General features: G+C 43.3%; 1 protein-coding gene across 7 annotated transcripts in view; it reads left to right on the top strand.

The window, feature by feature from the left end:
* SP110 (SP110 nuclear body protein) overlaps positions 1–15,662 on the top strand; it is a 49,645-nt gene that overhangs the window by 13,883 nt on the left and 20,100 nt on the right. For 4 of the 7 annotated variants that reach the window (XM_070773632.1, XM_070773599.1, XM_019978323.2 and 1 more), the window contains exons 5-11: positions 337–420; positions 2,984–3,061; positions 6,104–6,232; positions 8,509–8,658; positions 10,636–10,722; positions 11,791–11,844; positions 14,145–14,210. In XM_070773632.1, the coding sequence (XP_070629733.1) occupies positions 337–420; positions 2,984–3,061; positions 6,104–6,232; positions 8,509–8,658; positions 10,636–10,722; positions 11,791–11,844; positions 14,145–14,210 (648 nt within the window). The remainder of the gene's footprint in view (positions 1–336; positions 421–2,983; positions 3,062–6,103; positions 6,233–8,508; positions 8,659–10,635; positions 10,723–11,790; positions 11,845–14,144; positions 14,211–15,662) is intronic. The other 3 variants (XM_019978329.2, XM_019978316.2, XM_070773623.1) reach the window with 3 other exon arrangements.

Genomic DNA, 15,662 nt, shown 5'->3' with positions numbered 1-15,662 from the left:
TCAGTAAGAGACTAATTGAAAGGAAACGACTGGGGAATTGCCTGGCAGTACGGCGATTAAGACTCAGTGCTTTCATTGTCATGGGCCTCGATTTGATCCCTGGCTGGGGAACTGAGATCTCTCAAGCCGTGCAGCAAGGCCAGTAGGTGAGGGAGGGGGAGAAAGAAAGAAAGGAAATGATTGTTCTCCCTCCCTGCCTACCCCGCCCTCGAGGAGTCTTGGTACTCAGCTGGCCCATCATTTTTACCTGCTAGAACAGATTGTTCTTGTTCCTCCCATCTCTGGTTCCTGCTGGTGGGTCTTGGGATCTGAAATTTATTTTCTTTCTCTGCGCAGTGTCCAGTGACAATCTGACCCCTCAAATAAAAGATAAAGAAGACACTCAAGAGATGCCCTGCACTTCCTCAGATCCTGTGCCAGGTAATCTAGATTTGAACTACTCAGCCTTACCTTGGGGCTTCGCTGGTGGTTTAGACAGTAAAGAATCTGCCTGCGATGCAAGAGATCCAGGTTCCTGGGGGCAGGAAGATCCCCTGGAGAAGGGAATGGCAACCCACTCCAATATTCTTGTCTGGAGAATCCCATGGACAGAGGAACCTGGCGGGTCCATCAGGTCACAAAGAGTAGGATATGACTGAGCAACTCACACACACACACACACACACACAGGTTCACCTTAACTTTTGTGTCTTCCATGAGGAAAAGCCATTCGGAACATCCAGGCCCAGGGCTCTTCTCTCCACTCTCCATCACCATCATGGTCCAGCTTTCCCACTGCTGCTCGCTCCCTGCCCTCAGGAGCTCGAACAGACAAGAAACCAGAGCTCCTGAAAGGAGACAGAGTCCCAGGGGCGGGGATGGATGCTGGAGTGAGGGAGATGGGTCTGGGAAAGGTGGACAGAGAAGGGACACCGAGGGTGAGGGACAGGAACCCCACTAGTACTTGCCGGACTGAAGCCGATTCCAGCCTCTGTACCCTGACACCGAATTACTGATATAGCTCAGAGACAGAGCTTTGGATGAAGTAGAAAAGAATAGCTATATTGCTTTGCCAGGCAAAAGGGACCAGGTTAATGTCCTCAAAACTGTGTGTCCCAGTTTGGACAGAGTAAGTGAGAAGTTTTATATTAGTGGTTCAGAGAGGGTGTGATCAGCCCATGGATGTTCTTCTGATTGGTCGGTGGTGAGTTAATTGGGAGACAGCATCATCAACTTCTTGTTTCTACCATTCTGGGGCCTCTGTGCTTATGGGCAGCAAACTGTTCATTTCTCCCTCCTGGTGAGGGTTTCAGTATCTGCAAAACAGCTCACGATATTGCCATGTATATCCCTTGAGGGGGAACACTGGACCTTGCGGGAAGGCTGTACTATTGTTCCTTCCTCCCTTATCTCCACACCCCACTCCCTACCCTAACTAGCATCTGTTTGAACCTCCTGGTTGGAACTTAGGGAAGGCCTTGGAGGTCAGATGAAGCCTATTTCCTGTATTCAAGAAATGGGGGACAGAGAAAAGCTTTTGTGCCCAGGAGCCCCTCAGGGTCCTGCACAGTATCAAGACCTGGATTCCAAACACCACTAAGGAGTCTGCAAACAGAGAACATTCCTCTGCCAGGTGATGTGTGAATCCCAGTGGAGAAGGACTATTTGGCTCAGCAACTCCCAGAGGCCACTTGAGTAGGTAAAACTCCAAACTGCTGCATCAAAATGCAAAGCAAAAGCAATTATTCTCCAATTTAAAATAAATAAAAAAAAAATGGTATTCCTCAGTGGTCCAGTGGTTAAGACTCTTCCTTCCAATGCAGGCAGCACGAGTTCAGTCCCTGGTTGGGAATTAAGATCCCACAGGCATCGAGGGGTGGCCAATAAATATGTAAAAAGACACCATCCTTCTGCCACTATGGCAAGTTTCAACTTTTGTGCCTTTTTTTCTCCCTTGCAATTTACTCTTTGAAATTAGGTCATTTACCCCTTATATTTACACAGGTTGGGTTTTGCAAATTGCATTCCATGACGCTGTTTAACTTGTCCATCCAAACTGCTCAACTCTCTGAATTGCTTCTGGAAAAATAAACTTCCCTGTATCAGCTATTTTGGTTATCCTGAGCTATAGCTTGAACAGTAAAGGAAAACCAGACAAAAAAGAATGCAAAGCAAACAAAAATACTATGTGACTGAATCAGTGCCCCAGACGTGGACGGTCCTCCTTTCCAGCCCCGACCTTGACTGTGAGAACTTTCATTTTCAAATTGTATCCTTTTTTACATCATTTGGATTTTTAAGGTATTTAAATAATTTGAAGTGCAACAAATCATTTTTAAAGTCTGAGGACTGCTGGCTAGGTGCCTCCGTTAGCTAATCCTCTGTAGGCTGGAACTTGACACAGATCTCATAGCACTGTGGAAGCAAGATGGTGACTGCCATTTGTGAAATGAGCCCTTATCTGATATGGCTTCAGGTCCTTCTGTCTTTCTTAGGTCAGCAAAAACTAGCAGAATTTTGGGTATTCTTGCGGCTAACAAATGCTGGCAAGCACAAGCTGACTCCTGCTTTCTTCAATAGCAGATAGATGGACGTGTATAAGACACTTAGTTCTTCTTCATTATTTCTCAAGATGAATAATCACAGATACAGCAGTTTAAAAATATCCCATCACAGATATCTAAGCAATAGCATGTACCTTTCATATGGCAAAGGCTGGCTGCTGAGAGTCTTTGTTCTTCTTCTTCCACTGGGAAAGGGAAATCTCTCTAAAGAGCTCAGACTGAGTCCTCCTCTGTGGGACAGTTGTTTCAAGTTCACTGTGATAATCACACAGGGAGCAGTAACTACAAGTTGATCAAACCCAGGCCAAGCCAGGGAACCTGGTGAGTCCCCAGACCTGTGCTAGGGGTGCTCTCCACTCTCTGCTTCTCCCACCAGAATCCCTCGGCACTTTCTCATCAACCCGCTCTGAGTTCTAAAATGAATTATATTTTTTTGTCAGTGAAAAGAGATGATGTCCCTGAACCAAGCAACCCAAAGGAGCTCCAGGAGGCATCCAGGACACTCCCCAGCAAGAAAGGTAAGGATTGCCTTTCTCCTGCAGATCTCAGGAGGGTGGGTTTGGGGCTGCATCTTGTCATGAGCACCCACTAGGTGCCTGTAGATATCATGCCCAACAGAGTTTGTTTCCAGTTCACTACGTCTTCCTCTAAGGCCTTCATAAAAATTATAGGGAAATGAGAAGGCATTTGGGGCCATTGAAATACACACCCACTGGAATTGTTCCGAAATCATCAAGGTCTCCTACATACACAACTTCTTATAGGGTTAGTTACATTTCCCTCTTTCATGGAAAGTTGGTTCCCCAAGAGGACACTGCTTCCTCTTAAGACAAGACTGCATATTCTCTGCTACTCTCTTCTCATGTAGGAAGGTAGGTTGAATGCCACCCCTGGCTACCCACTGCCCCACCCAGCCCCTTGCTCCCCATCCTCTCCTTTGAGGCTTAGCCATCAAGAGAAGGGCTCACTCCCTTTTCATCACTGTCATACATTGACTTCCCCACCACTCCCTGGAGGACCTCAAGGCTGACTTAGAGTCTCTCTGTCACTTCCAGTCTTGCTATCCCCCTGGACACCTGCAAGGTCCATGTGAGTAACAGACCCATCCGAGACTCTGACTCTCAAATCCTTCAACTCCTTATTTCCAGTGACTTTTCCCCCAACCCATTCTTGGCCTCCTGAACCCAAAAGTGACCCACGGGCCTTTTCATCATGTGAATCCGGCTCATCTTCCCAATAATTTGAGATTTCCTTGTTTTGACATTCAGTGCTTGAAATTTGTTCCTTCTATAGCCTATTGCTCAACTTCTGATCTCTCCTTCTCACCCCAGTCTATAAAAATGAATTCAAAAGTATCCCTCTTTGATTTCTTCCTTACAATTTCTTCCTCTGCAGCTTTCTTTCAATATCAGTTGGGTGAGCAGTCCACTGACCTTTCCCTTCTCCATTCAGTCCTCTGCCTTTCTTTTATTTGTTTATTTATGTATTTATTTTTATCTGCGCTGGGTTTTCCATGCCATGTTCCAGCTTTTCCATAGTTGTGGCGAGCAGGGTCTACTCTTCATTGCAGTGCATGGGCTTCTCATTGCAGTGGTTTCTCTTGTTGGGGAGCATGGGATCTAGGGCATGAGGGCTTCGGTAGTTGTCAATCCCAGGCTCTAGAGCATAGGCTCAGTTGTTGTGGTGCATAGGCTGAATTGCTTCAAGTCATATGGGATCCTCCCTGACCAAGGATGGAACCCATGTCTCCTGCACTGGCAGGCAGATTCTTTACCACTGAGCCACCATGGAAGCCCTATCTGCCTTTCTTCATAACCCTTCTTACCAGTTTAGAGTGCCAGATCCATTGTTTCAGTAACCTACTGCTATCTTTACCTGCTTTGCTTCTTTTCTTTTCCTAGAACTTGGGGGAGACTATTAGCTGCTTCCAGTGCACTGTACCAGAAATCAGGCACAGTTGGAGAGAGGCACATGGCTGGGCAGCGTGTTCTCCCTGTGTCTTCATGACTCCAGCATAAATGACCCCCCACACTGCGTGACCACTCCACTTCCTGTGATCCTCTCAGTTCAGTTCAGTTCAGTTCAGTCACTCAGTCGTGTCCGACTCTTTGCGATCCCATGAATCGCAGCACACCAGGCCTCCCTGTCCATCACCAACTGCCAGAGTTCACTCAGACTCACGTCCATCGAGTCAGTGATGCCATCCAGCCATCTCATCCTCTGTTGTCCCCTTCTCCTCCTGCTCCCAATCCCTCCCAGCATCGGAGGGATTCATTTCCCAATGAGTCAACTCTTCGCATGAGGTGGCCAAAGTACTGGAGTTTCAGCTTTAGCATCATTCCTTCCAAAGACATCCCAGGGCTGATCTCCTTCAGAATGGACTGGTTGGATCTCCTTGCAGTCCAAGGGACTCTCAAGAGTCTTCTCCAACACCACAGTTCAAAAGCATCAATTCTTTGGCACTCAGCTTTCTTCACAGTCCAACTCTCACATCCATACATGACCACAGGAAAAACCATAGCCTTGACTAGACGGACCTTTGTTGACAAAGTAATATCTCTGCTTTTGAATATGCTATCTAGGGGGGTCATAACTTTTCTTCCAAGGAGTAAGCGTCTTTTAATTTCATGGCTGCAGTCACCATCTGCAGTGATTTTGGAGTCCTCCAAAATAAAGTCTGACACTGTTTCCACTGTTTCCCCTTTATTTCCCATGAAGTGATGGGACCAGATGCCATGATCTTCGTTTTCTGAATGTTAAGCTTTAAGCCAACTATTTCACTCTCCACTTTCAAGATCCTCTCAAATCTAAAAAAAACAGTTTTTTATTTTCAAACCTCTTATACCTCACTGCTTCCCTTTTGCACATCAGATGACCTTTCCTCCTGTTTCATACAAAAGCATCAGATGAGAATTCCCTCTCTTCCCGCTCCCACCCAGTAAACCCTGCATCTGCCCCCTCCTTTCCAGTTTCTTCATTCTCTCCAAAGCAACCCTTCCACCTCTCCTGACCATCTCTATGGTCCCTCTCTTTCTTGAGAATTCAGCATCTCCCCCTGGTGACTCAGATGGTCGAGAATCTGCCTGCAATGCAGGAGACCCAGGTTCTCTGGGTCAGGAAGATCCCCTGGAGAAGGGCACAGCAACCCACTCCAGTATTCTTGCCTGGAGAATCTCATGGATAGAGGAGCCTAGCGGGCTACATCCATGGGGTCACAAGAGTTGGACATGACTGAGCGACTTTCACTTTCTCACAAGGATATTCATTCAACCAATGCCCAATCCTATCACAGTTCATAAAAGGAATTTTCTCTTGATTCTCCTCTCACGTCATCCATCGCTCTCCCTTCTGTTTCACAATGAAACTTCTAGAAATGAGTTACCCAAACGTATTGTATCCATTTCTTTACATCTCTCTCTCCTCTGCTGCTTTAGAATTTCAGCATCACCAAAGATCACCAATGACCTCCTGGCCACTGTGATTTGAAGCTAAGCATTGTTGACATATGAGGTTGATAGATCAATGTTTGTAGCTATAAAAGATGATCTGTATCTTTTCAGGAAAGAAAAGAAAAAGATGTATCTGGGCCACCTCAAAGAAGAGACAGCAGAAAAATAGCCACCAAGGAAGTAAGATGAGAAAACAAGAAGGGGCTGGAGGCCAGAGACAGCTCATCCCTGTTGACCAAGGTGTGGGAGATGGGATTTTATTCTAAGTGCAGTAGGGAGCCACTGAAGAGACCTAGTCTGTGAAGTGACATCATCCAATTTTTTTAACTTTTTATTTTATATTGGATTAGATAGTCAATTAACAATGTTGTGATAGTTTCAGGTGGACGGCAAAGGAACTCAGCATCCATTCTCCCCCAAACTCCTCTTCCATTCAGGCTGCCACATAGCATTGAGGGGAGCTCCCTGGGCTGTACAGTAGGGCCTTGTTGGTTATCCATTTCAATATAGCAGTGTGTACATGACATGATTCAATTTTCACCAACAAAAAATTATGGTGTTATGTAAAGAATGAATTGGAAATAGAAAAGATATAGGGCACCCCTTTAAGGGGCAGATGCCGTGGGAGCTGACAGCAGCCTGGATTCACATCTGGCAGACGTTGGAGAGAAGGTCTATTCAAGATCAGTTTGGAGGTAGAGTTGACAAGATTTGGTAAATTGGAAGCTGAGAATGAGAGAGAGAAATCAAGGCTTGTTCTTCAGTTTCTGGCTTAAACGGCTGGGTGAATGGTAGGTGATGCTGTTGCTGAGAAAGGATGCAAATATATTGAGGGAAATTTTTAGAATTCAATTTTTGACTTGTTCATTTCAAGATTGGTGCTAACTGTCTATGCGTGTGTGTGGTTTGTCAAGAACCACGGGATTACCCCCTCCTACAGAGTGATGTTCTTTAGAAATATGACTATTATAAAACCACAAAGCACCTGGGTCAGGGAGAAGAATTCTTTATTGATATTCACAACCAGTTCGACATTGTAGCATTTCTCATACGCAGACCCACAGGAACGAGGAGGGAGCTGATGGAATCTTCTGTGTGAATGCAGATTACATCCTGTAGACACAGGAGAAAGAAGGATGGATTTTCTGTTTGTATACAGGACATCCTCTTCTGCTCCTGAAAAGAGAAAAGCAATTTTTTTTAACTGCTTTGAGATAAGATTGAAAAGATCCTGAGTCTTCACCCTAATTTGGGAGAATGTAAATGCCTCTTTCTAAGAGCCAAAGAAACCCCAGGTGTCTCCAGCTTTTACTAAAGAGTCTCCAAGTTCTGGGCTCCATCCCTTTTGACATGTGAACACCTAGGGATGGAGTGTTCCATGTCCCTGGTACTGTGGGACTTAACCTAGGAGCCTAGCCCTGGCCACAAACATTTGATCATGACCAGAATGAGAAGTTTTATCACCTCTTTGGATCAGGCAGTAATTAACTAGCTAGAGATTTAATTTCGATGGTATGTGAAAAGTGAAATAATTCTAGGGGAAGTGAAAGAAGACATCTCCTATTTTTATATATTCTTTTGTGTCTCAGGAAGCTAGAGCTTTTCACAGAAGCACTGAGAAATCAAGGAGACAATTTCCCCACAGTACACCAATTTGAAAATGCAAGTCACTCAGTCATATCTGACTCTTTGCAACCCCATGAACTGTAACCTGCCAGGCTCCTCTGTCCATGGGATTCTCCAGGCAAGAATACTAGAGTGGGTTGCCATTCCCTTCTCCAGGGGATCTTCCTGACCCAGGGATCAAACCCTGGTCTCCTGCCTTGCAGGTGGATGGATTCTTTACCATCTGAGCCACCAGAGAAGTCAATGTGGCACTCAGTAAAAAAATCTAGTCCAAAAATGTAAATACAAAATCCACTGGCAAAATAAAGGGAGAAGAGAGCCCCAGTGCTAACACTCCCACTCCCACTCCCCTTCATCCTCTGGGTCTCAGCCTCACCCTCCACTGCAGGGCCCCTGCCTCTCAATTCTTTGATACCTTTTTGCCCTTTCCCTACTAGAGGCATCCTGGGTCTCTCCTGTCTCCTGTATCACACATAGGCCCTAGGGAACCTGGAAAAGTGCTTTACAAGACCCCTCCTCTGCTGAAACAGACCATCTGACCATGTTTATTTGGATGTGGCACTTTCTGGCAGTCGGGGTCTGAAGCCAGGAAACAGGAAATCAGCCCCAGTGCTCTGGGATTCCCCCAGATTAATCTGATTGATTTCAACAAGTTGCACAGAGAGTAAGAATAGACAGTAAGTTTTCAGGGGAAAGGAAAGTACATACAAGAAAATATATATATATACATAACTACAAAGAGATAGCAGGAGAAAAGTGAGGTGCAGAGCAGGGGTACCAAGGTCTCACAGTGGGGAGACTAGGGGTGTGAGAAGGCAATCACTATTCAGGGAAGGAGGAGGGCCACTGGGATTCCAATTAAAACTGTACCCAAATCACTGTTTGGCCAGGGGCAGCCTTACCTGGGCATGGGATCCAAAAGACACTCCAAGGACTGGATCAGGTGACTCATACAGAGGACGACTCAATCAGGAATACAAAGGTCATGACAAGGACACAAAAGAGAAGGACAGAATGTGCCCAGATGCCTAAATCAGAGGGTAAGGCTGGTGATGGAATTTGTCAGCTGGAAGCTCAGTGTGGAAGGCTCTCTCCTGCAACCCACAATAGACCAATAACTCATTACCATAAATAATATATTTTTATGGAAAATAGCACACTTTTCTTTTTTTAATATAAATTTATTTTAATTGGAGGTTAATTACTTTACAATATTGTATTGGTTTTGCCGTACCTCAACATGAATCCGCCATGGGTGTACACATGTTCCCCATCCTGAACCCGCCTCCCTCCTCTCTCCTCGTACCATCCCTCTGGGTCGTCACTTTTCAAATAAAAATATTAGTTAGGTGAGTGGTATCATTTTACATTTTTGCAGCTCTCTTTAATGTCTACCTTAATCAAAGCTGGATTCTTCTAAAAATTTTTATTAACTATCTTTTCAATGTGCTTCTTCAATATTTTTGTACATATCTTTACTGTATTATATTGAGAGCTGAGAGAACACTTTTAATAACACAGTCTATACCCTGTTAACAATTGCTTTCTGTTTTTAAAGCTTCTTTAAAATTTTTTTTCTTTCATTGAAATATGTTTGGTGTACAATATTATGTTAGTTTCAGGTACATTACATAAGGGTTTCATTTGCATACACTATAAAATGATCACCACCATAAGTCTAGTAACTTATTAACTATCCCCATTCAAAGTTATTACAATATTATTGACTTTATTTCTTATACCGTATGTTACATCCCTTTGGCTTATTTATTTTATAACTGGGTGTTTGTACCTCTTAATCCCCCTTACCTTTGGTTGAATCATAGGAAGAAAATCCAGCGCCACACAAATCTGTAGCCAAAAGGGGGGAGTACGTTAACAGTCTTTTGAGATATCTATGGTTATTCACATTTGATACTACACCAAAACTCCACAAGTGATAGTTTCTTAAAGGTTTGCTGTAACCAGAGTCTGAAACCATATCAATGAGCTTTTCATACTCCATTGTAGTAAGATGTTTCACACCATCTTGTGTTTCAAATGAATCTCCTACTCATGCCAGACTTTATAATAGCATATACAACTGGAAAGTATTGGTTTACTGGATTTTACAGTGAGCTTACAACTCAATCACCTGAGTATTATTCTTGAGACAATCATGGTACTTCAAGACGCAACAAACTACTTTATATGTGCTCCCCAATTTTTCACATAGACTTTTTTCCTTTTGGCTGCATCGGGTCTTAGTTACGTCATGCAGGATCTCTCATTGCAGTGCACAGACTCTCTATTGTGGAGCGCAGGCTTAGTCACTCCACAACATGTGGGATCTTAGTTCCCTAATCAGGGATCGAACCTGTGTCCCCTGCACTGCAAGGCAGAGTCTAAACCACTGGACCACCAGGGAAGTCCTCACATAGACTATTAAAAAGAAGTGTTCTCAAGGGTAGAAATTTAATACAATTAATAATTTTAACTGTTTCATCAAGAACATTCTTAAATGAAACTGCTGTTTGTTTTTTTCATGTTGAGTAAGTGGTGGTGGAGAACGCAATAGGTAATTCTAAGATTTGGGGACTTTATTTGTACTGAAGCACCAGAGTTTTTACCTGCTTTATCTGTGCAAAAGCCAACATAGCAAAAAAAGGCAAAGAACATCTCATTATGAGAACAATTTTGACCTGGAAGGTCTCCTGAAAGAGTTTTCAGGACTCTCCAAGGGGTTCACAACCTCACTTTGAATCTCTGGTCCAGAGGCTCAAATGACGGCTCCCCAAAGGACATTCTGTTAGTAGTGGAACCATTACTGACCAGCTTTGCTATGGCCCTCCCCTGACTGGCAGACAGATCAGTGGTAGAATTATTCTCAGGAGGGTGTCTTGGAGGCTCAAGCAAGACTGGAACCTCCAGCCTTCAACTCCAGAGTGTTCAAGGTCCTTCCTGGTTCTCTGGGAGATTCCCCACTGACTTTCCAGAGGGGAAAGTGACATGAATGCTGTTTTTTTTTTTTTCCCCAGAGATCAGTGATAATACTTCAGAAATGGATGAAGGGAAGAGACCCCAGGAGCCACCCAGCACACCACCAAGAATCACCCACGGCAAAGGTGAGGGATCGCAAGTCTCACAGTGTATAATCAGGAACCCAGACTTAGAGCTGTTTTACTGAGTCAGTGTTTCTCAGCCATTTGTTCATTATCGCTGCTCCAGAGAGCCCATCTAGATATTGTTTTGTAATCATGAACCCTACCCCCCAGGGTATTTTAATAACACAGGTATATTATACATCCATTTCTGTACTTGATATATTTATTTATGCTTTATACATGAAAAGAGTTAAGTTTTTTCATCCCAAGAAACAATTAGGGGGCAACCCATCACTGTTAAGGCTCCCCTGGTGGCTGAGACAGTAAAGAATCCACCTGCAATGCAGGAAACCCAGTTTTGATCCCTGGCTAGGGAAGACCCCTTGAAAAAGAGAATGGCTACCCACTCCAGTATTCTTGCCTGGCCAATTCCATGGACAGAGGAGACTGACGGGCTACAGTCCATGGGGTCACAAAGAGGTGGACATGACTGAGCGACTCTTTCACTTTCTTTCTCTACCATGAAGAGTTCATGCTCTGAGTATATTCATGGTACTTTATTACACTGCCAAGCCATCCAGTTTTTCCCTAAAACCCCAATCACCATATTTCTCACATGACGTTTCTGGGAAGTGAACAGCTAGTCATAAACGCAAATGTAATACTATACCTGAGCATGAAGCCCTGACTTTGTTGTGTGCATGCGCAGGACTAGAGAATCTTGGTCCCTAGAGCCCTCTTGAGGAGCCTCCATTCTCCATTATAATAAAGTGAAAGTGAAGTAGCTCAGTCATGTCTGACTCTTTGCAATCGCATGGACTGTAGCCTACCAGGCTCCTCTCTCCATGGGATTCTCCACGCAAGAATACTGGAGTGGGTTGCCACTTCCTTCTCTAGGGGATCTTCCCAACCCAAGGATCGAACCCTGGTCTCCCTCATTGCAGGCAGACGCTTTAACCTCTGAGCCAGCAGGGAAGCCCATTATATTAAGGGATAGAAATAATACTGTTAAAGCTTTACCAACTCAATATTGATGGAAATGAATACAAAGATTGCTTATTCAAAAGTTTCTTTCTTATTACTTTCAAGATTCCACGGATGATGACAGTAAACTGTCTTTGGAAAAATCTCCCGGGAAAAAGCGTAAGTGTAAAGAACTTATTTGGTCCCTGGTAGGGTAGATTTGATATTATTTTTAATGATTGTTATGTCCTTAGGATATCCAAGCCAGAAAAAGATGTGTGCTTTTTACAGCAGTAATTTAACTTTTTGCAACATTAAAAAAAAAAAAGTACTATAAAAGCAATACTCTGTGGCCATTAAGACTAACTTGCTGCATGTGACAGAAAACCACCACTTACCCTCCCCCTCCAAATAGTGGGTGAGATAAAAAGGCTTATTTCTCTCTCCTGTACAGAAGTAGGTGGTCGGGGCTGGCACCATACATGGCTCATTCTGGCTGTCACTCTATCATCCTTACCATGCAGCATCCCCTTCACTGGGCTACAGCCCACAAGAAAGGAAAGAGGCAAGATCAAGGAGAGGCACACCTCCTCCACTATAGGACTCTATCTGCAGGTTAAATTTAGTAATTCTGCTACCATTTCCTTGCCAAGCAGCATGGATCTCAGCACCATCCATAGCAGACAGCTGTCCTGGAGACCCCTGTCCTGCAGAGAACTATGCCTGGCAGAGAAATACGCTGTGCAGGTTAAGCCAAGATCTGGTTCAGCTTGTACTGAAGAGTAGCCCATCCTGTCCAGCCCCATGTAAAGTTCCTCATAAAATCTGCCAAAAGTATGCAAAGTTATTAATCAGGAAGTGAAATATCTATTTAATCTGCTTCTGCCACCTTATTTTTGTACCTTACAAAAAGGTCTGCATTCATGTACATATATGTGTGTACATTCTTTACATATATATATTTATATGCATATACATTATATATATGTATATATACACACACATGCTTATTCTGCATAGTCTATTCTATAAACACTTCTAAACATTTTTCTCATTGTATCAATGTTATCCATTATCTATTTTCCTTTTTCAGAAGGGAGGGGATATACAACTCATTACTGCATGAGTAACAATTTATTTCAATAATAACCTATTGGCGGTAAGTTAGGATACTTCCCATTTTTATATAAAAATAGAAATCATATTGCATGTGTTGGTATCTTTACACAATTGCCCAATAATTTCCTCTGAATTAATTTCTAAGTGTAAATTACTTGGTTAGAATCTGTATATCTTAAATTTCATATTTGTTACCAAACTATTCTCCAGAAAATACTGTTTTGCTGTTGTTCCCTTTAACAACACAAGTGCTCATTAACTGCATCCTCATCAACCCAGATATGATAGAGGTTTTTACAAGTTTGGGTATAATTCAAACCAAGCAATGAATTTTTTGGACTTTTGAGGGGGGGTCTAAAGATGCTTTTTAAAAATTTTTTTCATTTGTATTTCTTCTTTTAATTTATGCTTTAATTTAATTTATGTACTTTCAATTCATGCTTTTTGTCCATTTTCTTAGTATGCTATTCATTTTTTATTTTATCTATTAAGGACATTCATCCTCTAATGTTACATATATTCGAATTTCCCAGTTTTATTTTAATATCACATGGATACTTTTTGAAGTATGGGCATTTAAGTTTTTTAAATGGTTAAATCTGTTCATCTTTTACCTTTATGATTTTTGGCCTTGAGTTTGGCTAAGAAGATCATTTATATCTATGGCTTATAACAATCTCTCTATATATTTTCTTCTAGTCTTGAAAAAACTAGTTATTAGAAAAAATGGCATATTTTAATGTTAATAATTTGCCACATCTCTGTTATTCTTTATTCAATCCTTTTTCATTTCCAAGTAGTTTCTTCACATTGGCTCCTGGGTCTCTTTCCTCCCCAAAGTGATAGGAAGATAGAAAAAATTTTACTTAAAAATTTCAAACTTGTAGATCACTATCAGTTCAGTTCAGTTCAGTCACTCAGTCGTGTCCAAATCTTTGCGACCCCATGAATCACAGCACCAACTCCTGGAGCTTGCTCAAACTCATGTCCATTGAGTCGGTGATGCCATCCAACCATCTCATCCTTGTCATCCCTTTTTCCTCCTGCCTTCAATCTTTCCCAGTATCAGGGCCTTTTCTAATGAGTCAGCTCTTTGCATCAGGTGGCCAAAGTATTGCTGTTTCAGCTTCAGCATCAGTCCTTCTAATGAATATTCAGGACTGATCTCCTTTAGAATGGACTGGTTGGATCTCCTTGCAGTCCAAGGGACTCTCAAGAGTCTTCTCCAACACCACAGTTCAAAAGCATCAATTCTTTGGCGCTCAGCTTTCTTCACAGTCCAACTCTCACATCCATACATGACCACTGGGAAAACCATAGCTATAGATAGCCATAAAAGATGATTTTCTTTTCTGTTTCAGAAAAGAAGAGAAAAATACATAACTGGTCAAGTTCAAAAAAAAGACAGAAAAAATGTCTCTCAAAAGGTGAGCAAGAAAGATGAAGTTGTCATTCCCTTGGTGTTCATTAGGGTTCTTCTCTTCAGCCACATGGCCAACTCCACCCCAGTGCCTAGACCATTTCATCAAGGACTATGCCCCACAAAGAGAGAACCATGTTGCTTCCAACAGGCTTCTTTTATCTTAGCACTGGGAAGGAATGAGGCGGAGGTGGACAGGAGGCATCAGACAATTTTGAGATATGGGACTTCCCAGGTGACCCTAGTGATAAAGAACCCACCTGCCAATGCCAGAGACACAAGGGACATGGGTTCAATCTCTGGGTCGGAAAGATCCCCTGGAGGAGGGCATGGCAACCCACTCCAGTATTCTTACCTGGAGAACCCCCATGGACAGAGGAACCGGGGGGGCTGCAGTCTATAGGATAACACAGAGTCGGACACGACTGAGGTGACTTAGCACACACAATGTCCAGTGCAAGTTCAGAGCCAAGAAGAACAGACAAAGCAAAAACCTGAATGTGCAGGCAGGATCCAGATTCCCAGTCCCAAACTGGGGTTAGATTTGTGGTCATCGAGTGTTCAAAGCCACCCGCAGAGATGCTTAGCATGCCATTGACTCCATGCATGACAAAGCATGTTATTTGCAGCACAAGAAAGAAAACTATATGTAACTTTGTGCTTTTCTGGACCCTCTGCTTTATTCCTTTTCATGCTCATCACCTTTTATCCTTTTCCTCTGCACTTTCTCCCTCTTCCCCTGCCCCTCTCCTTTCTCCTTATTTCTTTAGTTCAAGATGTGCCGATTAGTGGGGATTGTCTTGGATTCCCAGCCCTTAGGAGGGAATGTGGCACCCTGGGAGGAAATCTCCTCTCAGCGCCCAAACTGAAATCATGACATGCATTTCACTGCTTTGGACATTTTCCCAATTTTTCTGCTTGTTGCCAATACCCCTCAGTCTTGGGGTCTGACCTGGGAAGGGACCAGAACCTCCTCCCTACCCTTCTCCTCCCCTTGACTCTTTTTCCCAGTCCCCAGCCCCGCTGCCTCCTTGTCACATGCTGAGTTCTCTCTACCAACAACTTCTGGGAACACTTGACATTCAGACCTCTGAGCTTTTCTTGTTGGTGTATAAAAATAATTTTTGGAACATAGAAATCCCCTTTCACTCTTGTGTTTCTGAGATTTTGTGTAGTATCTCCAAAGTGGCCTTGACTGAGATCCTGGGCTAGATTCTGCCCTTTCCCGAAAATTGATTAACTTCATAATTAGGGAACCCTGACCATTATAAGGAGAAGGAAATGGCAACCCACTCCAGTATTCTTGCCTGGAGAATCCCAGGGACAGAGGAGCCTGGTGGGCTGCCATCTATGGGGTCGCACAGAGTCAGACACAACTGAAGCGACTTAGCAGTAGCATACAATGTATAAGGATGAAAAATACATAATTTGAATATTTTCTAAACTATGCTGCTTGTTA

Source organism: Bos indicus, chromosome 2, assembly GCF_029378745.1.
Source record: "Bos indicus isolate NIAB-ARS_2022 breed Sahiwal x Tharparkar chromosome 2, NIAB-ARS_B.indTharparkar_mat_pri_1.0, whole genome shotgun sequence".
In the NCBI taxonomy this organism is placed as follows: Eukaryota; Metazoa; Chordata; class Mammalia; order Artiodactyla; family Bovidae; genus Bos; species Bos indicus.
This window is presented reverse-complemented; position numbering and strand designations above follow the sequence as displayed.